Raw genomic sequence first — 24,711 nt, forward strand, 5'->3', positions numbered from 1 at the left:
GGGCTCCTGAGTCCCCCACAGTACCACGTGGTGGGGGAGAATGGCAGACACCATGTGCTTGCTCCTTCTCCCAACGACCCCTTCTCTTCCCCAGTTCCCCGCCCCTACCCCATATCCCTTCCCTGATCCATACACGCCTCTGGCTGTCCCACCCCATCCTTCCTCCCAGTGCCTCCCCCTCCCTCCGAGCGGCGGGGACGGGGACGGGGCTGGGCCCCTTGCAGCCTGCAGCCCCGGTGGGGATGGGGGATGGGCAGCTCCCAGCTCAACGGCCCAGTGGGGGAGGGGGGGGGGGGGCGATTTCCTCGCAGCAAGGGGACATGGGCAGCCTCCTCTGGGACCCCAGGAGAGGGGAGGAGAGCTGACTCATGCCACACCCCAGGGGATGGGGGAGGGAATACCTCCTGTCTCCCTGGGCAATGGAAGAGCAGCAGAAATTTTAGTAACTCAGAAAGATGTTGATGAAGGCATACCCTCTGTGGCACCTGTAGTTTATCTTGGTAAGAGAAACGGCAGGAGAACTTATCAGCCATTATCATATCAAGATAAAAAGGAGCTTTGCAAAATACAGAGAGAATTTGGAAGATCCAGTGAAATTTTTAAAGGTATGTTGAGGGCAACTTTTAATTCAAATGAAATGGTACCCACTGACATCAAAGACCTATTCAGATGCCGCTAAGTCCCTCAGAATATGATTTATGGGAAAGTTGATGGAAAAGAGATTTGATAACAGTATTACAGGAGATTCACCAAACTCCTGGCGAAGCAAAAGACAATGATGATAATGATATCACACATGATCATTTGTGTGGTGAAGGGTGGCACTGTCCAGAAGAGCAACTCAAGTGTTTTCCAAGTCAGTCTTAGATAAGACCTGTAATGTTGCAGAAAAAATGTTTTTCAGCTACCAACAATAAGTTAAGGGCAGTTATGTTAACATTAAACAGTTTCCTTCAGAGAATTTCTTGCAGTTTGTGCATCGACTGAGAACACAAGTGAAAAGACAAGTGAAAGATCCGGTGGTACAGGCAGAATTGATCAAGGAGACGGCTCAGAGGAATGCTAATGAGACCTGTCATAGAATTATTCTCAGCCTTCCCTCGACCCATCGCCTAGTCTTGCACATATGATTGAAGCCTGTACCAGGAAAGCAGAATTGTTCAGTGCACCTGAAAGGAATCCAGGACTGGCACACCCACAGCATGCGGCAGCTGCGGTACCAGACAAGGAGGCAACCAATGTCACCAGAACAGCTGCAGCACATCACCTGCCTCCGTTGCAAAAAGCCAGGACACTTCGCCAGAGCCTGCCCACAAAACCAGAACAGAAGAAGTTCAACAAACAAAAAAACTGAGCTTACAGCGCGTACCGCTGTTGATAAAATACGCGCAAAGATATAAATATAGCGGGACCCACACTGGCGAATGTCTCTCTCTTAACAAAAAAGGGGGGACAGGACACACGGTGTGGGGGTGCAGAAAAATAATAATGTCAATGTCAATTAACAAGGTTTGGCAGCCGCGAGGCCGATTTAGGCTCATGACTACCAAAGGTTTTCATTTCAGGTCTACTGATTGGACAGTCATTACAGTGGACCTGTAAAGCATCTCACAGGATCTGACGGTTTACCACATGGGACTGGACAGTGAGTATTTTTATTGGGGACACAGCACACACACCTTTGGAGATGAGGTAGCTCCCATGACCATTAAGGGAGAGATAACAAGCCTTAGCTGTTGGCACGCTGCATGCACCCACCATTTTACCTAGTAGAGGGGCAAATTCTTGCTCAGGCCATTCCTGTTCCAGCAGAGATCACAGCAGATGGAAAATCACAGAAGTCTACTGGGCTGAGGTGGTGGGAGAGAATAAACCCTCTATGGCATGCAACCTAGCCTGTAGGTCAGATCGCCTCCATGTGAAGGGTCCTGGACACGCGGCCATCACATTGGGAATTGCAACCTGTAACGGGCAAACTTCAGGGCATAGGTGGAATCACACTGGCAAAATTTCAAAAAACGTTGCGCAAATTGAGGGACCCGATGGAAAATTGGCCAGTGTCCGTCCATTTGTTGCAGAATATAAGGCCTCCCTGTGGGGGAGAGACACCATGTCCCAGTGGGGAGTCCAGTTGGTCATTCCTAAGACGCCCCAGGATTTTTGCAAATAGCCACTGTGGAGCGCCCTACCCAAAAGTTAATGTGGTTGGATAATACCCCAAGATGGGTAGCACAGTGGCCATTGAGTAAAGAGAAGCTCAAGGCGCTTGAGGAGCTCGTGGAGGAGCAATTGGCTCAAGGACACCTAGAAGAGACAACAAGCCCTTGGAATTCTCCAGTCTTCATAGTAAAGAAACCGGGAAGGACAAGTGGAGGTTGCTCCATGATCTCCGGGAAATAAACAAAATTGTAGAGGACATGGGACCACTCCAACCAGGGATGCCTACTCCAACAGTGCTCCCTCGAGATTGGCAATTGGCTGTTCTAGATATCAAGGACTGTTTCTTCCAAATACAGTTGCACCCAGAAGATGCCCCATGGTTTGCATTCTCGGTTCCCACCATTAATCAAGAAGCCTCAATGAAGCGCTATCACTGGAGAGTTTTGCCCCAAGGCCTTAAGGTGAGCCCTTTCATATGCCAACAGTACGCAGCCTCACTGCTATCTTCGGTATGTGCCGAGAGAAAGGATGCCATCATCCTTCACTACATAGATGATGTATTAGTGTGTGGCCCCGAAAACACTATACTTGAACACACGCTTGACCTAGTGGTTAAGGTTTTAACCTCTGCTGGATTTCAATTGCAGGAAGACAAAGTTCAAAGGATGCCACCTTGGAAGTACCTGGGTTGCGAAATCACTGCAAGGACCATTGTTCCGCAGAAATTGGAAATTGAGTGCAATCCCAAAACCCTAGTGGATCTCTACTCCTTGTGTGGGTCTTTGGATTGGGTAAGACCCTGGCTAGGCCTCACGAATGAGGATTTAGCCCCCCTCTTCAATTTATTGAAGGGGGAGAGGGAGCTGGTTTCTCCCAGGGAACTGACCCCAGAGGCAAAGACGGCAATCGAAAAGGTACAGAAGGCCTTGTCAGAGAGGCAGGCTCATCAGTGTGAGCCAAACGTGCCTTTCCATTTCATTATTCTAGGAAAGCTGCCACATTTGCATTGTTTAATTTTCCAATGAATCGAGGGACAGAGAGATTCACTCTTGATCATCAAGTGGGTCTTCCTCTCTTACCAGAGATCCAAGACCATCACTGAGCCACAAGAGTTGATAGCTCAGCTGATTCGGAAGGCCAGGGTGAGATTGTGTGAACTGGCTGGTTGTGACTTTACATGTATTCACCTTCCGGTCACATTTTCTGAGGAGAGAAGAAACTCTCCTGAGAGACTGACCAAAGAGATGTTTTAGCATTTGCTCCAGAGCAATGCCAGTCTCCAGTTATCTCTGGACAGCTACAGAGGACAAATATGAGTCCATGCCCCATCTCACAAGTTATTCAACGAGGAATTCCACCTCATTCCTTGTGAGAAAAGGAGTCAGAGACCACTCAAGGCTCTCACAGTGTTCACGGACGCTTCCGGGGCTTCCCACAAGTTGGTGATGACTTGGAGAAATCTACAGACTCAGCACTGGGAAGCTGATGTTGAGTTTGTGGAGGGATTCCCCCAAGTGGCTGAACTGGCTGCAGTGGTAAGAGCTTTTGAGAAGTTCTCAGAACCAATTAACTTGGTAACGGACTCTGCATACGTAGCGGGGGTAGTGTCCAGAGCGGAGCAGGCTGTGCTCAAAGAAATCGAGAATGAACATCTCTTCAGATTACTTTCAAGGCTAATTTATTTAGTTTCTCACAGAGAGCATCCACATTATGTGATGCATGTAAGGTCCCACACTGATTTGCCAGGTGAAATTGTAGAGGGGAATCGTCAGGCAGACTCCCTTGCTGCACCAGTTGAAAAAGCACGTCTCCCTGATGTCTTCCAACAGGCAAAGCTGAGTCACCAACAATACCATCAAAATGTGCCAGGGTCTGATCCGTCAGTTCCAGCTAACATGGAGTCAGGCTCGAGCCATTGTGGCCACCTGTCCCAACTGCCAGCTCAAGCCATGCCATCTATGGGCATGGGGGTTTAACCCCCGGGGCCTTGGCAGTTGTGAAGTGTGGGCAGACAGACATCACACACATTCCTAGTTTTGGTCGCCTCAAATACGTTCCTGTAAGCATTGACACATATTCAGGCGCCAGTTTATGCCTCTGCCCATGCAGGAGAAAAGTCTGTGCATGCCAAGCAGCACCTAGTGCAAGCTTTTCAGTGTTGGGGATCCCAAAAGAAATCAAAACTGATAACGGCCCAGCGTATGTGTCCAAGGAGTTCCTGGAGTTTGTCCAGCAGTGGGGGAGTGAAACGTAAAACTGGCATCCCTCACTCCCCCACAGGTCAAGCTGTGGTTGAGCATGCACACCAGACGCTCAAGCAAGTCTTGGCTAGACAGAGCAGTTCAACTGTGTGGATGTCTCCGCAGCAGAAGCTCTGCAAAGCCATGTTTACCATCAATTTTCTGAAACTGCTCATTTGAAAATATGAGTCCACCAGTGGTACGTCATTTTAACAGTGGAAATCAGTTCAAATTATCCCAGCGTCCACCAGTCTTGATTAGGGATCCAGCAACTTAGAAAACCAAAGGTTCCTATGAGCTCGTGACCTGGGGTCGTGGCTATGCATGTGTGGCTACTCCCTCAGGCCATCGGTGGATTCCTCAGAAGTGGGTGAAACCTTTTGTCCCCAAAAATCCAGCTTTAGCAGAAGGGGATAAGAGGCAAGTAGCCATTGCTTCAAAGAGAAGACGACGCCGAATGAAGAAAATAGAATCTTCCTAGGTGTGGATTCCTTCTGGCAGAAACAGGAACTTCTACCATGTTTTAAAATGTTTGGTTTTCACTTTTTGAGAAAACCCATATTCCGTGTCAAAATGAACCTAATGTTTTTCTTGTAACTTTGTTAAACAAAAAAGGGGGAATTGTTGTATTTCTCTGGTGAATGGTTTTTCCCCAGGACCCAAGAAGCCTGTAACCATGTAGTTTGACCCTTCCTTCCTTTCTTGACCCAATTGGCTGAGGTCCAGCCCTCCCCCCTGGATAGAAGCCTTGATAAGGCCCTCCAAGGCTCCAGCCCTCCTGCCCTCCTTCTGGATCTCTCTTGCCCTCTGGGCCTCCTGCCCTCGTTTCCCCTCCTGGAATAATGTCTTGGATCAACCCTGGGGGTAAGAGCCTCTGTTGGATCTTTTGCCCTATCCGTGAAATATTCCCCCAAAGCTTCCAAGAAACTGAGCTAGCCCCAGGAGGCTACGGGGGATTCATTTCAGAAATTGGTGATTATGGAGAAACAATAAGAAGATTGCAGCTGAAATTTAAACATAGCCCATGTGCCTGTCCAGAAATGGAATTCTATACTTCAGAACTCATGGTGGAACCAGCTGTTTGGGCAAGGTATCTGGTGGAAAAAGTTAATATTTTTTATCTTATGCTTAATAGCCAGAATCATATTTCTACCTTGTCTCATCCCCTGTTTCATTTGGCTGATTCACTCAGTGGTACAAGGCATGCAAATTGCTGCTTTACCACTGACCCTGAACTAGCTGGAGGAAAAACTGGACAGTTTTCCAAAGCATCTAGATTAATGAAGTTAAAAGAGAGAAACAGAGTGGCAAAAGCCTTAGAAAAATTTAAAAATAAAGTCAAAGAAGAAAATTTATCCTTCCAGAAACTGTGAGATAACACAGGATGAATGGACGATATAAGAATAATTGATAAATAGAAAACTAAGGTCTGTAGAACATGAATTTCTTGGATAAATAAAAAGGTGGGGGACTGTGGTAAATGTAATGGATAAAATCGTGTATATAATGTATCAAGATTGGTCTATTAAAAAGCTACTCCAAGGCATCTCCGAGATTCCAAGGCCTATGGTGCAAGCTGTGAAACCACAACATTTGCAACAGAAATGACATAGCCGGACTGGAGATGGCCCTTCATCAATGATGGGCCTCCACTTCACAGCTGCTTGACATCTGATGTCAATCTTGATGGGGTTCCAGAGGATAATCAAATCAGCACCCCAAAGACGAGATCCGGAAAGACTCCTGAATCGTCTTTTCATACTTATGGGAACCCCTTTCAGAACCTCACTTGGAAATAAAGAAATACATGAATATTTGGACTTTCAATGGACTTAGCCTCAGGATAAATAAACTGTATAAAAACCGTATGCCAAGACCCGTATGTGTGGTTCAGGTTGGACGGTACCGTTGTTACTGTCACTCTGCCCACCCAGCATTCAATCGATGTTGGCCGAATTTATTGTGGCTTTTAATTTGGTTTTTGGAAATTTGCTAAATAAATTCTGTTATTCTGAATTGGCTTCTTATAATTAAAACAACATCATCCAGAAAATTTTTATTTATTTTAGGATCTACTAAAATATCTACAATATCATTTTAGGATCTACTGTGTCAATCCAACTGCCTGCTGTTGTCGCCTTACCTAATGCACTCATAGCTTAGCAGCAGATGTTGTGAACTCTCTTAAAACAGTTTCCAGAGGAACTTTCCATTCTCCACAGTGTAATTGTTGAAATCTTTCATTTCCTATGGCTTTAACCTGTATTGCTATACTCTGAAGCAACCTATTTTGGGGAAAGATGTTAAACTTGAAAACAAACTATTCTAAAAGGCACATTAGCTTGACACCTCTGCCCTGCTGGTGATCAAAAACATCCCCTAAAACTAGGTCATTGCGTGCAGCTATGTGATCACTTTCCCGACAAATATTCCCGAGGAATTAAAGAAAACATGCTAACAAGTAGCACAGGTTATATTCAAGAAAAACTGTGTCGTTTACACCTAAATTAGAAATTATTTTTTATTCAGTTATGAGAAGAAAAGGCCTCAAAATGTCATAATTTTAAAAGATTTTTTTGTTCTGATACAGCAGTTCCAAGCCAGTTATCCCCTCTTTGCCTAGTTTACTTCTGCTGTTAACTCCTTTGTAGACACTGTGATCAGCTCCAAAGTTCCATGTATGGAGGCTCATATTAACTAATAAAAAGAGTCAGCCTTTAGAAAACAAGTTAAATATGTACCATAAGCTATGCCTAGGCTGCTTATTTATCCTTAGTGCCAACTCACAGCAGAGAATGAAAAAAAGGGCTGCAGGACGAGCAAGCAAAGGAATAACATTAGTATACTTGAGAAATTCATAGTTTCTTTAGAGAATTTTGGCCATGTAAAATGGTCTTGCTTTCACATGCTGATGAACTTTCACCAGATTCTGCAGTTTTAGCAGTAGTACTTCATATAAAATAAATACCTAATACAGTCACCATATTACACAAAAGTTTGCATGGAAGCAGAACTCAACCTGTGATATGGATGTACCCAGTTACAGCTCAGGAAGGACACAGTCAGTTCTGCACTAGGTTTCAGACATGTATGCTCTAAAGGAACACAGGACATGACAAAGGAATCTAAACTCAGTGCTTCCCTTTGACCATCTTTTTTTCAGTTTTAAAAACATAGGAGCTACAACATTCCAGGCCAACATTATCCAAAACCTGCCCCAACTAAACTCTTATTAGTTGTACATTATCAGGCATTTTATAAAAGCAACTGCATTTGGCAAGTCTATTTAAAAGAAGCAAGAAGAAGGCATGAAGCGTATCTATACTCTTTTAATGACAGAAAAGCCATGCAGCTGATCACACCAAAATACTGAGATGATGAAACTAGCTATTTGTTTCCCTGCTTTGGATTCTAATACTCTGTACTGTCATCACTGAAAGAACTTTTTAATGACAAAGACTATGAATATGCCATTTGACTATTCACTATGTGGCATGGTTTGGTTTGTTAAAGGCTTGGATTTTAGCTACCACTAATTACAGAGTATTTATGGACAGGGTTTTGAGCAACCTTGCTTAGTTAGTGGAAGGCATCCCTGCCCATGGCAGGCAGATTCAAACTAGGTGATCTTTAAAGTCCCTTCCAACTCAAACCATTCTATGATTCTATTTCAAAAGAACAATCCATGATAATAGGAAAGAAACTGCTCCATTAGAAGACTCATAAATGGTGAACTCACATGCCAATATTAAGTTTCAAGACACTCAGGGATTATGTGGTTAAAATCCCACTGGCTTGCTGGGAGAATTCAGCAAGATAACTACAAATTACTTAGAGGGCTAGTGTCAAGAGGACCTCTACTTATTTAGCCTCTGCTCTAGATTACTGAACCACTTATGAAGATCTAAGCATCCCTGCTGTGCAATACCAGCACCCACTCCATCTGTTTGCTTCTGCTTTCTCAGAACCTCTATTAGTCTGCATAAGAAGTTCTGTTAATTACCACATGAGCAGCTTTTGCATAGCACACACAGTAACAGCCTCACTTAGTATGTAGTAATCTGACAAACAGCATAGGAACAGAGCAATCCTAATTCAACAGGATTATCAATGACATACAGTAATATATGATATGCAGATTTCTGAAGAGGCAATTTCATACAACCTCTGTCCAAGCTGCTCTCAGTTTTGAGAAAAGCTTGTAGGTGTATAGTTGCTTTAGATTTCAATGATGAAAAAGTATACTAGAATTAAGTACTGTATCAAATGCTCTGGAAATCTCCAAGGTGAGCAGAAACTTGGGAAATCACAAATGAAACTTGTGTTGAGGAAATAATGCAACAGTGGCAAACAGAAACATGCCACTTTTATCAATATCTACACTGAGCATTAGTAAGTAAATCTAAAGGAAGTTTAAAAAAACCCACACAAAACCAAACACAAAAATCCTCCCCAAGCAAAACAAGGTTTGGAAAGTTAGCCCAGCTGTCACATCAGAATTATATCACAGCATCTTAACACCTCAAACTTTCTGTTGACTAGGAAGGAAAAAAGTTCCAAATTCAGCATTTTATTATTTATCCTGTCAGATCTGCAGATCTTTAAGACATTCATTAAATAGGTCTCAATCAGCAGTATTGTTAACTTTCTAAATCCAAGAACAAGAATCTCCAGAAGTCATTACAGTACTGAGTTGACATTTGTTATTTCCTGGGAACCCAGACTCCTGCTATCAAAGTGAAATAATATCAACAGTCCAAAACTAAACTATGAAACTCAAGAATTCTGGCAATCCTGATATAATCTCATCCCTTAATACCTGTGGTAAATGTAATGTATAAATTCATGGATATAATATTGTATCAAAAGTTTGGTCTATTAAAAGCTACTCCAAGGCATCTCCGAGATTCCAAGGCCTATGGTGCAAGCTGTGAAACCACAACATTTGCAACAGAAATGACATGGCTGGACTGGAAATGGCCCATTCATCAAGGATGGGCCTCCACTTCACAGCTGCTCGACATCTGATATCAATCTTGATGGGGGATCGAGAGGATGATCAAATCAGCACCCCAAAGAAGAAATCCAGGAAGACTATTGAATCGTCTTTTCATACCTACAGGAACCCCTTTCAAAATCTCACTTGGAAATAAAGGAATACATGAATATTTGGACTTTCAATGAACTTAGCCTCGGGATAAATAAACTGTATAAAAACCGTATGCCAAGACCCAATATTTGTGGTCAGAGGTTGGATGGTACCATTGTTACTGTCACTCTGTCCACCCAACATTCGATCGATGTTGTCCAATTTTATTGTGGCCTTTCAATTTGATTTTGGAAAAACTGCTAAATAAATTCTTTTATTTTGGATTGGCTTCTAATCATTTATAACAATACCAAAGCCATTTCTTAGTTTAAAATTAAACCTTGTACAATTGTCAACATCACTTCAAGAGCTCTCTAGATACTAGCTTACTCCTAAGGTAGTTAAGAAAAGTAAAACCTAGGTCTAGTACTTTTTACAGCTTACTGGAGGATAGAGGAGAACAGTATATCACAGCCCGGCAAGAACTGCTGGTCACAACATGGAGACTATACAGAGTATCATAGATCTTTGTATTCTGTTTTTAAGAATTATTTAGTATGTCACACCAAAGGTCATGCAAGCAGAAGGACATACCCAATGTAGACTAGGAAAACAATGATATATTAGCATATTGTTTGCATCCTCTAGAAAAATCAGACAACTGTTCTTCTGAAATACCAATATTTACTGCCCCAGTACCCCTTCAGGAGAGCTCTAGAAGACAGATACACATTTTATATCAAGTGAATCTCTGTATGGGATATTTAGCTTCTGTCATATGAAACACCTCGCAATTAAAGCATTCTGTCTTTATCATGGTAAAGACCTGCTAAATACATAAGAGTCATGTCAAGTCAAGAAATACATACCCCTACAGGTTCCAATCTTAGTCTACTGATATACACCAAGACAAGAAAGAGCTAATATTTTATTTCCGATTGTTTTCCAGCCAGCAAAAGGAAGAAAGCAGAAGGGAAACCCAGAGAATTTTGCAACTACTCTAGGGAAGAAAATACAAGCAAAGGGCAGCATTAGAAACAAAAGGTGGATAGAAAACACAATTAAAGAAGTCATTTATTCAGAGCATACTCATGATTTTCCCAAACAGCTGTGTCAAATCTAAAAGAGAACACTAGAACCATTATAAGAGCTATAACACAATTGATATATGGAAATCATTAGTGACACCAGTCAAACCTAGTTTGTGCTATGATTAATACAAAGTTTAAAAGTAGTTGGGATGAATGTGCTAATACAAAAATTAAGTGTCATAAACCAGATGCAGTTTCTCTCCCCAAGAAATTATTTTAAGTGTCAAGGCACTAAACACCCAAAATATTCCCATGTCACCAGATCCTCTTTTTCATAGAAAAACACATCTGTGAAGTGATTTGATACTTGTGTTGCACATAATGAGCTTGCACAGGCACCTTAGTAGTATTTCTGTACAACATGAATGGAAAACAGACCGCATTATACTTACAAACATAACCCTTGCCCCTCGCACAGCAGTTGCTATGAATTAAGTTGAGAAAGACAAAGGAGGAGAATGTGAGTTATTTACCTAAATGTATATACATACCAGGAGTGGAAGAACAGTTCTAGAAATACTCCAAGTTATTAAATAAAAAAGCATTTACATTAAGCAATAACAAAATTAAAATGGTCTTCAGACAGTGTGCCTCTAAAGACAAAACTTTAAAAGGGAGAACAGAACAGCTTGTACAATTTAACTGAAACTACCAGACACAACAGAAAATAAATAGATGACTGAAGTGTTGACCAAGGAAAAACTAGTCTTATTTTTAAAATGGAAGTTCAAGTATGCCCCTCTGATTATAGACAGGGTTATTAAATAAAACCATAAGGCAGTGCTACAAACTAAGAACTGTGCTAAACACCACCAGAATACATAGAATTTGAAACTAAGTAGCAATGAAAATTGAAACAAAGATATTATTAGAAATTGTAACTTTACAAAGCATGCAATTCACTTATAAGCAAGTGCTACATAAAATCAAAATAGGTTTTAAAGAATTTGTAAAGAATCAAAGCATGCAACTGATTTTTTAGTCATTTGATAAGAAAGCCTAAACATCCATTTACTTATTTCCTAAGTGGTTGTAACAATTTCAAACCCAACAGCACTTACCTTGGAATTGTCACACATTTTGTACTGCAATTCTGAGTCGTAATTGCCTTCTCAAGCTCATCCAGCTGTCCTGTTTTCTTCAGCTTCTTGACCAAGCTTTTCACTGCTTTTTCACACCACTTTTCCTCCTGACCATTCTGCTCACTACCAGCAGCCCCTCCAGAGCCACCAGCAGATTTTTTCCACCCCAGAAGTCTCTTCACAACTGGTGGAGTGAATGGCAATATGGATGACATGACTTTCACCAGACAGAACAGTCAGCAAGCAATAAATTAGAGATTCCTGTCTGATCCCTAAAAACACAAACCAAAACAGACAAATTACCACTGAGGTTTCACATGAAACAAATACCTTGCTTCAGACTTTTTATTACCAAATGCCATAGGACCCCGAATCCTACAATAAGTCAGATAGGTCTGCATAAAGGTTAGGTACTTCACCAATAAAATTCAAATGCAAGTTTGCTGCAGACTCTTGAACAGTTAGCACAGACTAAGGTTATTGTTGGATTGGACATTTAATTTTTCCTCAAGTCTTTTCTGGCTAAATCATCTCCAGAAAAAAAAAAAAAAAAAAAAAAAAAAAAAAAAAAAAAAAAAAAAGTTAACTTTAGTCTAGCTTTGTACCTAGGCTAGCTGAGTCTGTTTATTAAAATTTTCCACAAGTGATATGCACATTCTGCCCATCTCCAAATTATTTAGCAAGCAAAATTGTGTTTGAAATGTCATTTAGTCATGACAGTTTGACAGAAGTCTTCCAACAGCCAGCCGTTTCACAAGCCTTTTCTCCTTGTTTGTCATACTTTAAATAACTACCAATTTTTTTTTCCACTGGGGACACCAATTTGAAATTCACTTATAAATATGGTAATAAGCTTATTCCCATCTTTCAGTCTAGAGTTCAATGGCTTACAGATAATTAATCTTCTCAACTGGCAGTGCTCAAAATCATCAAGTCTTTCAAAATTTATTTAAGGATTAAATCTTAGTTTGCAGATACATGGGTAGTAGAACTGTCCATTTTCAATTTTGATAGCCTTTCAGTATCAACTACCTGATCAAGATGTTTATATGAAATGAAACATTAGAAGATATGCTGAAAGTTGGGCTATGTTTAACATTCACTACTGATATGAATAAAATGTAAGAGATTCCCATTTTCTTACACAGTCTGTCATTTGTTAAAAAGTTGTACTGTTTCAAATATTATGCCAGTTGTAAACCGGTCTGTTAAGCTGTTTGTACCAAAGTTTGTACCCTCAAACATCTTATTCCAAGTTGTATACCCCCTCTAAAACCCCGGGGTCCCCCCCCCCCCCCCTTCCATCGGGCTAGGCTGTCGCCGTTCCCTGCCGGCTCCTCGAACTGCCAGCCCCGCCTAATAGGAAAATCCAAGGACTTCCATGGTGCACCGCTCCAAAACCGAAGTACAGTTGCCGGCAAACGGACGCAAAAGCCGCGACCCAGCACCAAATCCAGGTAAAAAGGGAGGCACTACAACACCGAGAAGACCCTCAGCTACCTAAAGACTGAATTCTGCTTCTGCCGCCTCGCCACGACCACAAAGGGACTGGGAAGAAGTGACACCCCTAGACCACACGAGCCCAGTTGGGTTGCCGGGAATTCCCGCGAGGCCGGAACCCCCGACTCTGCTGCGGGGAGAGCAGCAGATTCGCCTGACACCTGATCCTCAGCGGCGACAGGAGCGAGGGCGGCGACAGGAGCAGCGGCGGCGCAGGCGACCCCTCGAGTTCCCCCTTTAAAGAGCTGACTAATAAAGGCTTTTCAAAGGAGCAGGTCTCCTGGCCCGTTTTTAACAATTTGGGGGCTCGCCGGGATCTAAACCACGCCCAGAAGAGGACCAGGACGGGAAGGCGCAGCCCGACCTCGGACCTCCTGGACAGCTGGACATCCCGGACCAGAAGACAACGCTCGCCAGCCTCGCGGGACGCCACTGAGCAGCATCGGTAAGAATAACCGGTGGCGGGAGTGGAGACGAGCGAATGTGGAGTGAATGGGGGGGGGCCGGCAGCTCGGACCCCCCAAAGCAGGAAGCGAGTGAACTGGGAGAGACTGAGGCGTCTCCAGGGGCATAGGCGCCCCCCTCCGGACGTGCGGAGGAGAGAGTGAGTGGCACGTCAAAGCAGTGGGTGACAGAAAAGGCTTGGGCCAATTTCAAGCGTGCAACAGGGCTCGAGCAGTGTAAAGCACGCACCACACTGGCTGAGGCTACGGCCCAGAGCGTCTGAGTACCGGCTGGGGTAGCAAAGATAAGCTGCTTTTGGGGTGCTTTGGAGACTGGCTGGGGTAGCTGTCGGGGTGCTGGGACAAAAGAGTCTGCATTGGTCGGGGGTACCCAGAGAAGAGGTACGCTGTCCGGGTGCAGAGGAGTAAGAGTCAAGGGAGTCCCAGAGTGTGAGGGACTTTTAGGTAGGGGTAGTGGCTGAGGCCCTAAGGGCGGGTCACCAGGCTACCTGTGGGGCATTCCGAGCACTGGCAGGGGTAGTGCCCAGACCCTAGGAGAGGGTCCCTGGGGCTACTTACGAGTGTTCAAAGAGTGAGTGAGAGTTAAAATTTGGGCTGCCCGCCTTTAAACTTATGTGTGTGTAGGGGCACCTTAAAGAAGTTTAGTTAAAACAAAGTCAGATAATTTTGCTTTGTATTGCCCTGAAGTAAAGTTTCTGTCAGGGTAAGAGCACTGTAGTTTTTATTTGAAACCCAGTGAAAATGGGGGCATACATAAGTAGAGTGGAGCCAGTTGAGGAGAAGAGAGAGAAAAAGATAAGAAATATTCCACCAGACAGTCCACTAGGACAAATGTTAGAACTATGGGAGGTTGATGAGGCCACTAAAAGCTTAGACAGAATCAAGATGATCCATTATTGCATAGAAGCTTGGCCTAACCTAAATTTACCTGCAAAATGGCCATGGTGTGGAACTAGAGACCCCTGGATGTGTTCACAATTAACTCAATACTTGAAATCTCGAGGAGATTCAAGTATTGAACAGATACCCTATGCTATCTGTTGGCAAAAACAAGTAGTCAAAAATAAAACAACAAAAATATGTAAGTTACAGCAAGGGAAACAAGGGAATGAAAAGCAGAAGAACCAAAAAGAAGCTAGCCATAATTGGGACCCCTTAGAACATTTGCCTCCTCCTACAGTTTATCCCGAAGTAATCCTCCAACCTCACCTAAAAATCATACCTTCCCAAACTGTAATCCCTGTTCCTTCCCCAGCTTACCCCCCTCCAATTTATAACCCCTCTTACCCTCTGCCATTCCCTAACACTGGTCTAACCTCCTCTCCTTCACCATCCACAATCCCTGCACCTCCTCACAGCTGGGAGTTAGGTCTGGCACCTAACAATGCATCCTGTCAGGCAATAAAAAACCCAGAAAGTTACCCTTACAGTAACACCAGGTCAAAAACCAAACTCCTTCCCCTAAAGGAGGTCCCATTGGGTGGGGCAGTTGGAGGAATAGGATTTGTCAATACACCTTTAACAGCGTCAGAAGTCAGAAGTTTTAAGAAAGAGCTGGGGAATCTAGTTGAAAACCCAGTGAGAATTGCCAACCAGATTGACCAGTTTTTGGGCCCAAATATTTATACATGGGGAGAACTAAACTCCATCTTAAATATACTATTCAATCCAGACGAGGTTCGGCTGGTTAGGGCAGCAGGAATGCGCATCTGGGAAAGAGAAAACCGAATGGGCCCACCCGGTGACCAGAAGTTGCCAATAGCTGACCCAGGGTGGGACCCAAACAGAGGAGAAGAGAGGAGAAATATGGAAGATTATAGAAACCTAATGATAAGAGGTATTAAAGAATCAGTTCCTCAGAGTAGCAACACCAAATTAGCTTTTAACAGGATGCAAGAGAAAGATGAAACCCCAGCAGCCTGGCTGAGCAGGCTCAGATGGAATTTCCAGCAATATTCTAATTTGGATCCAGATAGCCCAGAGGGACAGATATTATTAAAGTTACAATTTGTCACAAAATCCTGGCCAGATATCAAAAAAAAACTTGAAAAGATGAAAGACTGGCAAGACCGAGAAATAAATGAATTATTAAGGGAAGCCCTAAGAGTATACCTTAAGAGAGAAGAAGAAAAAACAAAGGCAAAAACCAGGATTATGGTAGCCGTGGCCAGGGAAAGTGTAAAGGATCTCAGAAAGGATACTAAGAGTAAAAGAAACACAAAATCTTTACCAGGAAAGGTAAGAGAAAGGAACCCACCACCTTGGGATACTCTTCAGAGACCAGGAGAGACCCGAGCCTGTTATTATTGTGGAGAAATAGGACACTTTAAGAAACATTGCAAAAAAATGTCATTTAATGAGACTGTCATGAGGGAACAAGAGGCATTAGAAAAATTATTGAGGAAGGAGGTCAAGGAGGATTGGGGGTGTCATGGGCTCTATGCGTTAGGGGACCCCATGAAACATCAAGAAGGGCCCATAGTAAATTTTGAAGTAGGTCCCCAACATGAAGAGTTTGAGTTTTTAGTGAATACTGGTGCAGATAAATCATGTATTAACCAACTTCCAGCTAAAATTGCGATTAAAAGAAAGACATGTGGAGTCCTAGGAGCAGAAGGGGAGCCTTTCGAGGCTTCAGTTATAAAAAATGTAGAAATTAAAGAAAATTCCAAAAGATGTGTCACTAATTCGATATATCTACCCAAAGTAGACAGTAGCCTGCTGGGAAAGGACCTGCAAGTTCAGTTAGGGGTAAGGATTCTTCCTAGAAAAGGAAGAATGGTGCTACAAATCATGAGGCTGACTGTTAGAGACTTAGGAGAAGTCAAGCCAGAAGTCTGGGCCGAGGAGGGAAAATATGGATATTTAGATATCCCACCTATAGAAATAAAAATGCAAGAAAATACGCCTCCTATAAGGGTCAGGCAATATCCTATTTCTCTGGAAGGGAAAAAAGGACTAACCCCAGTTATAACCCATCTACTCACAGAAAGAATATTAGAACCTTGTACGTCACCCCACAACACCCCTATTCTGGCTGTAAAAAAAGCAGAAAATAAGTTTAGATTAGTGCAAGACCTAAGAGAAGTAAACAAAAAAACAATTACCAGGCACCTGGTGGTACAAAACCCCTACACACTCCTGAGCAGGATCCCTAAAGAACATTCCTGGTTTACTGTAGTAGATTTAAAAGATGCTTTTTGGGCCTGTCCTTTGGCAGAAGGAAGCCGAGATTGGTTTGCTTTCGAATGGGAGTGCCCTGAAAGTAAGAGAAAGCAGCAACTAAGATGGACTCGTCTTCCTCAAGGGTTCACTGAAAGCCCAAACCTTTTCGGGCAAGCCCTAGAAGAGTTACTAAGGCAGTTTATCCCTAAAAATAATGTACAAATCCTGCAGTATGTAGATGACCTCCTAATATTGGAGAGAGAGAAAGATGAAGTGAAAAAAAACAGTATTAATCTCCTAAATTTTCTAAAGGAAAAAGGCCTCAAAGTGTCAAAGAACAAATTACAGTTTGTAGAATCACAGGTCACATGCCTCAGACACCTCATTGGGGAAGGGTGTAAGAAATTAAGCCCTGAGAGAATCTCAGGTATACTCTCAATCCCAGCTCCAACCACAAAAAGAGATATAAGAAAATTATTAGAACTATTTGGTTATTGCAAACTATGGATAGAAAAATATTCCCGAAGTGTTAAATTTCTCTATAAAAAGTTAGTCCCACCTGAACCTGTAAAATGGACAGATAAGGATGAAGAACAATTGAAAGACCTAAAGACAAAATTGTCTTCAGCCCCTGTCCTGAGTCTCCCAGATCTTAAGAAAAAGTTTGACCTATTCATTAACTCTGGAGGGGGAATAGCTTATGGAGTATTAACCCAAGAATGGGGAGGACACAAAAAGCCTGTCGCATATCTTTCCAAACCTTTGGATCCAGTTGCAAGAGGGTGGCTGGCTTGCCTCCAGGCTGTAGCAGCCACAGCTGTTCTTGTAGAGGAAGCACAAAAACTGACACTGCAGGGAAAAATCATTGCACACACACCCCATGATCTCAGGACAGTGTTGAGCCAAAGGGCTCAACAATGGCTGACTGACTCTAGAATTTTAAAATATGAAGTGATTTTAACCGGCACCAGTGATTTGGAGCTAATCACATCAAAAAGTCTAAATCCTGCCCAGATCCTCTCAGGGGAACCCACACCAAACTTAGAGCACAATTGCCTGGAAATCATAGATTTACAAACAAAAGTAAGGGAAGATCTTGAAGATACACCTCTACCATGTGGGAGGGTGCTATTTATTGATGGATCATCTAGGATGACAGAGGAAAAGAGAATATCAGGCTATGCAATAGTCGAAGGTACAGAAAAGGACAATTTAAAAGTTATAGAAAAAGAAAAACTGCCCCCCCCATTGGTCTGCCCAGTGTTGTGAAGTCTATGCCCTCAAGAGGGGATTAGATTTATTAGAACAAGACCAAGGTACAATCTACACAGACTCAAGATATGTATTTGGAATAGTACACACATTTGGAAAAATCTGGGAAGAAAGAGGCTACCTAAATTCAAAGGGGAAAAATCTGATACATAAAGAATTAATTAAATTTGTATTAGAATCTCTTATGAAGCCCCAAGAAATAGCAATTGTACATGTCAAGGGACATCAAAAAAAGTACACATTTGAAGGAAAGGGCAACCAAGTAGCTGATCAAGCAGCCAAACTAGCAGCTCAAAGGCTGGGAGAACCAATAAAAATTCTTACTTTAAATGATGTACCAGCTAACAAAGTTAGTGAACCCATATATGATGAAAATGAATTAAGAGAAATAAAAAAGTTAGGTTTACACCAAGGGAAGCGGGGGGAATGGCTGACCCCAGATGGAAGAAAATTCCTAAATAAAGCAATAGCTCGAAAAATGCTGGCAGAAATCCACAGCCTAAGACACTGGGGCACCCAAAGGTTGTGTGATCATTTCCTGAGAGAACACCTATGTGTTAGAATCTATAACCTGGCCAAAGCAGTTACTGAAGGATGCCTAATTTGTCAAAAAGTAAATCAAAAAGTAATAAAAAAGCCCACACCAGGAGGAAGACAAATAGCATTAAGACCCTTTCAAAGCATACAAATAGACTTCACAGGAATGCCTCCAATACAAGGACATAAGCATCTTTTAGTTATAGTTGATCACTTAACGCATTGGGTGAAAGCCTTCCCTACAAAAAGGGAAACAGCACAAGTAGTAATAAAGATACTACTAGAACACATCATCCCCCGATATAGACTGATAAATAACATCGTTTCAGACAGAGGCCCCCACTTTGTAGCACAAGTCCTGCATGATATTGTTAAAGCCTTAGTAATGAAATGGCAGTTACATACACCCTGGCATCCTCAAAGCTCAAGAAGAATTGAGAGAATAAATAAAACCTTCAAAAATGTATTAACTAAATTAATAACAAAAACTGGAATGAATTGGCTAAAATGTTTGCCCCTAGCACTCTTGAAAATCTGAGTTCGACCAAGGTCAGACATAGGGGCTTCACCATACACAACTATCCCGAATAAAAAAACCATTGCCACTTCCCAGTGACTCTGATACCCCAGCAAAGACTCCCTCCAAATAGACCACCATTAGAGACCCAGACACACTTAAAATAACCTTCAAAAGACAACCAAAGCCCAATTAGAAACAAACAAACAAACAAACAAAAAAAACCAACAAAAAACCCGTTGTTCAAAATCTTTCCAAGTTGTTATCAAAAACTGTCATTTAAAAATGTTCTCTGTAAGTTGTTCTAAGTGTTAAGCTGTTTTAAAAAGGTTGTGATAATAATATCATTACAGATCTCTTATAGGGCACACCACAGAAAGCCTAATCAAAAACTGAACAAGTGGGGGCACACTGAAAGAAACTCCATAAGGCCAGCTAAATAACTTCCCAACCCAAGAGGCAAGACCAGGTGAGATCGAGATAATGGTTCATACTGGACTCTTGGGAGGACTAATTATAGTCCTATTGATGAGCAAACCCACCGAAGGAGCATGCTCTAAGAATGACTATCCCACTTCCCTAACCCAAGAGGCAAGACCAGGTGAGATCGAGATAATGGTTCATACTGGACTCTTGGGAGGACTAATTATAGTCCCATTAATAAGCAAACATGCCAAAGGAACATGCTCTAGGAGCTACCATCTCATCTATGATGAAGAGAATCTGCAGTCCCTTATAAGAGTTCACACTCATGTGAGTCCCACGTGTTTTAATATAACCCAAGTAAAAAATAAAAAAAACAATATTGGATGGCAAAAATTGCTGCAACGTTTATGCAGCACCTAACGAGAGAGTGCCCTATAAGAGAATTGTTTTACCAAAAAAAAAAAAAAAAAAAAAAATTAGACAATCCAAAGGGAGTTGCAAATTTAATAAAAGAAAAGCCACTGAATGAAATTGATGAACCCCTTAATAAAAACTTACCTATTGACTTATTTATTGTAATAAGCATCCTTGCCAGCTTTCTACTCCTTCCCTGCATATTCCCCTGTTTAATTCGAACTGCAACCATTCAAGCAAGCCCCAAACCTACTGAAATAAAACTAGAACCCCAAACTGAAGAACTGAATAAAGCCAAAAGAATATATAACCAATACCAGAAATTAAAAAAGATATACTCCCATGAATCAAGAACTGCCAATTGATGCGGGCAAAGGCCCGATCAAAGAAATAGAGGGGGGACTGATATGAATAAAATGTAAGAGATTCCCATTTTCTTACACAGTCTGTCATTTGTTAAAAAGTTGTACTGTTTCAAATATTATGCCAGTTGTAAACCGGTCTGTTAAGCTGTTTGTACCAAAGTTTGTACCCTCAAACATCTTATTCCAAGTTGTATACCCCCTCTAAAACCCCGGGGTCCCCCCCCCCCCCCCTTCCATCGGGCTAGGCTGTCGCCGTTCCCTGCCGGCTCCTCGAACTGCCAGCCCCGCCTAATAGGAAAATCCAAGGACTTCCATGGTGCACCGCTCCAAAACCGAAGTACAGTTGCCGGCAAACGGACGCAAAAGCCGCGACCCAGCACCAAATCCAGGTAAAAAGGGAGGCACTACAACACCGAGAAGACCCTCAGCTACCTAAAGACTGAATTCTGCTTCTGCCGCCTCGCCACGACCACAAAGGGACTGGGAAGAAGTGACACCCCTAGACCACACGAGCCCAGTTGGGTTGCCGGGAATTCCCGCGAGGCCGGAACCCCCGACTCTGCTGCGGGGAGAGCAGCAGATTCGCCTGACACCTGATCCTCAGCGGCGACAGGAGCGAGGGCGGCGACAGGAGCAGCGGCGGCGCAGGCGACCCCTCGAGTTCCCCCTTTAAAGAGCTGACTAATAAAGGCTTTTCAAAGGAGCAGGTCTCCTGGCCCGTTTTTAACAACTACAACTTGCACTTCAATTAATTTAAAAGAAAAATTATAGCCATTTAGAAAAAAAAATCTTGGTTTTGGAGCTTCTATTAGACTAGTTTTATGTATTAAAATATAAGCCCCAAACCAACCACATTATTTCAGGCAGACAGCTGTTAGAAATGGCTCAAGTACATAATGGTCTTATGGATAAAAGTATGCCACTGAAGTAAAAAACAATCTTATTTCCAGGCAACAAGCTCCAGAAAGTTCCCTTATTTCCAAGCTATATAAATTATTTCAGTCAGCTGAAAAAACCTTGTTTTAGCTAAAACTTAACGCTAGATTCAGTCTACTCAAATTGAGCTTTCAAGGCAGCTTACATGTCTCTACATCCTGTAGAGGTACACTCCTCACTTCTATCCAAAATACACCAATTTAATCTTACTGAAGTTTCCTATCTGCAAAACAGCATGGTTGATTGAGGATACTTCAGGCTACAGTATTTATGGGTAATTTATGCCTTATCACATCTTTGCAGTTTCACTGAGAACCAAGTCAACAGACACCAGATTATACTCTACAAGTAACTTTAAATCATAACTTTTCAACTTCCACAAAACAACATTCAGTAGGCATGACATTTCAGTTTCAACTAAATTATACCTCCATAAACCAGCTTCTGAGAGCACATCAAAACACAGGTGAAGCAAGAAATGTAGTTTTCTCAGATCTGGGAGACAGAGGTTCCAATTAACAGGGACTCAAGATTAACACTGGGAACTTTATGCAAGTCATTCAAAATAATCTATCCAAAATAAGAGAATCATAGAAATGTTCAAATTAAACACTGACTAGGACACTCAGGGTACAGTTTCATAGGGAGGCAAGCCAACCCAACAGCTTCCTGCCACAGGAAGCACAGCCCTCCTTTTCTTCCCTGTGGTATCACCACCACTACCACCTCTGCATTTGTGCTAATACCTTTCCACAAAGACTCAGCTAGACAACCAAGTAAAAACGGATCCATTTAGGGGTGGGTTTTGTTTTCTTTTTTGCTGAGTTAGTTTTCTTTCAGGTTAACAAGTTACAGTAGCTCAGAGTACTATAAGTACTCCAACTGATGTCAGGGGAGTTACAGGAGTATGTATGGAGGACTCTAGTCCCAGCCTTCAGCAGCCATTGTAGCATTGACTGCTTTGCTGGAAATGCAAGTCTGGGCATATACTTTTAACTTAGATCATTTGTTTTAGTGGCAAAGCCAAATAGGCAGTCTTACATTGCCTTTTTCGCATGTTCTGAACTGTTCACAAGCCTGGAAGTGAAACATGTTAGTCCTCTAATGCAGTACACTCAGTAACTCCAGAGATGAAACAGGAGGCTTGCATGTCCTCTACTGTTTTAAACTCTCACACTAGGTTTGTGAAACAGGGAACAGCAGTTACACTGAGTGTTAGAAAAATATTTCAGTATTTGAGCAAGGCCAACATCAGATGCTTCAGAGGCATATGACAGAAATTGAAAAAGACCAAAGAATATTATCTCTTTTGCTTTAAGGATCCCATTTTAAATACTAGCAATTGATGGTATAATATTTGAACATTAAATTCAGTGTTGAAAGGTGTGGGCAACCAAATACCACTATCACTGCTTATCCACACACCATTTCTTCTCCTCATCTATGAAGTTCACTGAGATATAATATAATGAGATACATATTTCCTGTTTAGCTTCAAATTTTTTATCTTTAATTGCCCCAGAATACTCCTTTGATTGTCAGTCTTATAAAACACACACTTCAGTATGGTCTCATTTACCACCAAGGTAAATTGCCTATTCTTCCAGGCCCTCTAAGGATTCTCAATACTTTTATCCAATTTTTCAGCTTTACAATACTCCTTCTGATGAGGTGTCCAATTTTGCAGTATTTTCTCCCTTAAGATTGATCTATGTATCATTTTCTGTATTCCCCGGTGTTCTTTTTTTTTTCTTTTAACCAAGATTTGCCTTTCTGCTTCAAATGCACATTTGAATAATTTAAGTCTTGCAGCAGGAAAGAATTTAGAAGTCCCATGCATTTCAGTTTTTCTGTATATTTAAACACTTAAACTATTTTGACATACACAGAGGGGAAAAAATATAAATCATTCTTTTCCCACTTCCAAAAGACTCTAAGTTCAGACCTAACTAATTGGAAATTTCCAGATATCATACCTAGTTTAAACCAGTTCCCTTACAGACGGGCTCATCCAGCTTCTCTAGAAGCTGTCAGTGTTTGATCCACTACCCTGAGATATTAATTTTAAAGAATTAAGGACTTCAGTTAAAGTAGACGTGGACTTGCTGACGTAGACTTCCCTTTAAGAATAAAGGACTTTAGTTAAACTAGACATTGCTGACGTAGACTCCCCTTTTACATTGAAACTTCCTTTTTTTAACATAAGCCGGATTTAAGGAACCGATAAATCAGGAGACTTGTCAACTTAATCAATAGACTCCAAGAACACAATGTGATCATAAATCAGATAGTCTTGAGAAAACAGGATCCAGGTGTCACCAACACTAAAAGGTTAAAAAGGCAAAGCGAGGAAGACGCATCTTACTTCATCATTTTGAGACCCCACCCCATAAGAAGGACCACCGACCCATTTCAAAGAACAAACTACACATGCTTAATTGCTTTTTGGCTAATTACCATACGAAGCGGGGGAATGGGATGGACCAGAATCATGAATATGCATTTGTGTTTTGGGTATTCAACACTTTTGTACATAAAAAGACCCTGTGATCATCTGTAAATTGCGGTGTGTATTTGGGAGCTATCCCGCACGCTGCCCGGCGTCGTAATAAACATCCACTTTCTAACTTCAAACTGTTAGAGAGTCTTTGTCCGTCATAGTTGGATATTGGTATTAGATCAATATCCATATTTTTTTAACAAATCAACCCCACTGAAAAGTAGCTTTTTAAAAATATAAACCACAAAGGGACACACTTAAAGAGTCCTTTATTACAATTACTATTACAGCTTATTTAAAAAAAAAAAAAACCCACAACATACACCACAGCTGCAGACAAAGTCTGGGAGGTTTAAACAAGCTACTTGTTTCTAGATATTGTTTTGCCATATCAGGGATTTGCCAGGAGTATCAATAAGAATTTCACGAAGTTATTTCAGTAGTGGCCCTGTATCTTTCAAAGAGATGGAGCAGAGAAAATATGACACAAGTAGGACAGGACTTCATTCATCTTAATACTTCAGCCAATTGTGAGGAGAGCAGCACTCTGCTCCAAGCCTAGAAGAGACAGTGCAAAGTGTGAGGCATGGTTAGGTTGAATTGAGCAATTTAGATAAATGCAAATTATGCAAGGAAAATGTAGCAATAAAGAAATTAATAAAAAATACTCTGCTCTGTCAGGAGTGGTACATCCAGCCTAGCACTCCATCTCCAAAGTGACTAAAGGACATGCTAGTCAAGGAAAGCACAAGAACCTGGCTCTTTTCTGAGCCTGTTCTCATAATTCTTCAGCATCTTAAACTGTTACAGCAGTAAATTAAAGGCTACATGCCTACCCATTCCCTTTATCAGCCATTTATGGACCTCCTGCCCAAAAATTAATCTACTTTTTGAACCTGTCTCCACAATCTCGTGGCAGACTGTACCAGAATTTAACGTCTCACTGTTTAAAG

The 24,711-nt window shown here is 41.9% G+C and overlaps 1 protein-coding gene across 1 annotated transcript in view; it reads right to left on the reverse strand.

Moving 5' to 3' along the window:
* The window catches only part of LOC136373267 (mothers against decapentaplegic homolog 2-like), a 99,308-nt gene that overhangs the window by 66,000 nt on the left and 8,597 nt on the right, over positions 1-24,711 (reverse strand). Inside the window, exon 2 of the mRNA XM_066338173.1 lies at positions 11,642-11,934. Within this exon, the coding sequence (XP_066194270.1) occupies positions 11,642-11,877 (236 nt within the window). The 5' untranslated portion in view covers positions 11,878-11,934. The remainder of the gene's footprint in view (positions 1-11,641; positions 11,935-24,711) is intronic.

Source organism: Sylvia atricapilla, chromosome W (assembly GCF_009819655.1).
Source record: "Sylvia atricapilla isolate bSylAtr1 chromosome W, bSylAtr1.pri, whole genome shotgun sequence".
Classification (NCBI taxonomy): domain Eukaryota; kingdom Metazoa; phylum Chordata; class Aves; order Passeriformes; family Sylviidae; genus Sylvia; species Sylvia atricapilla.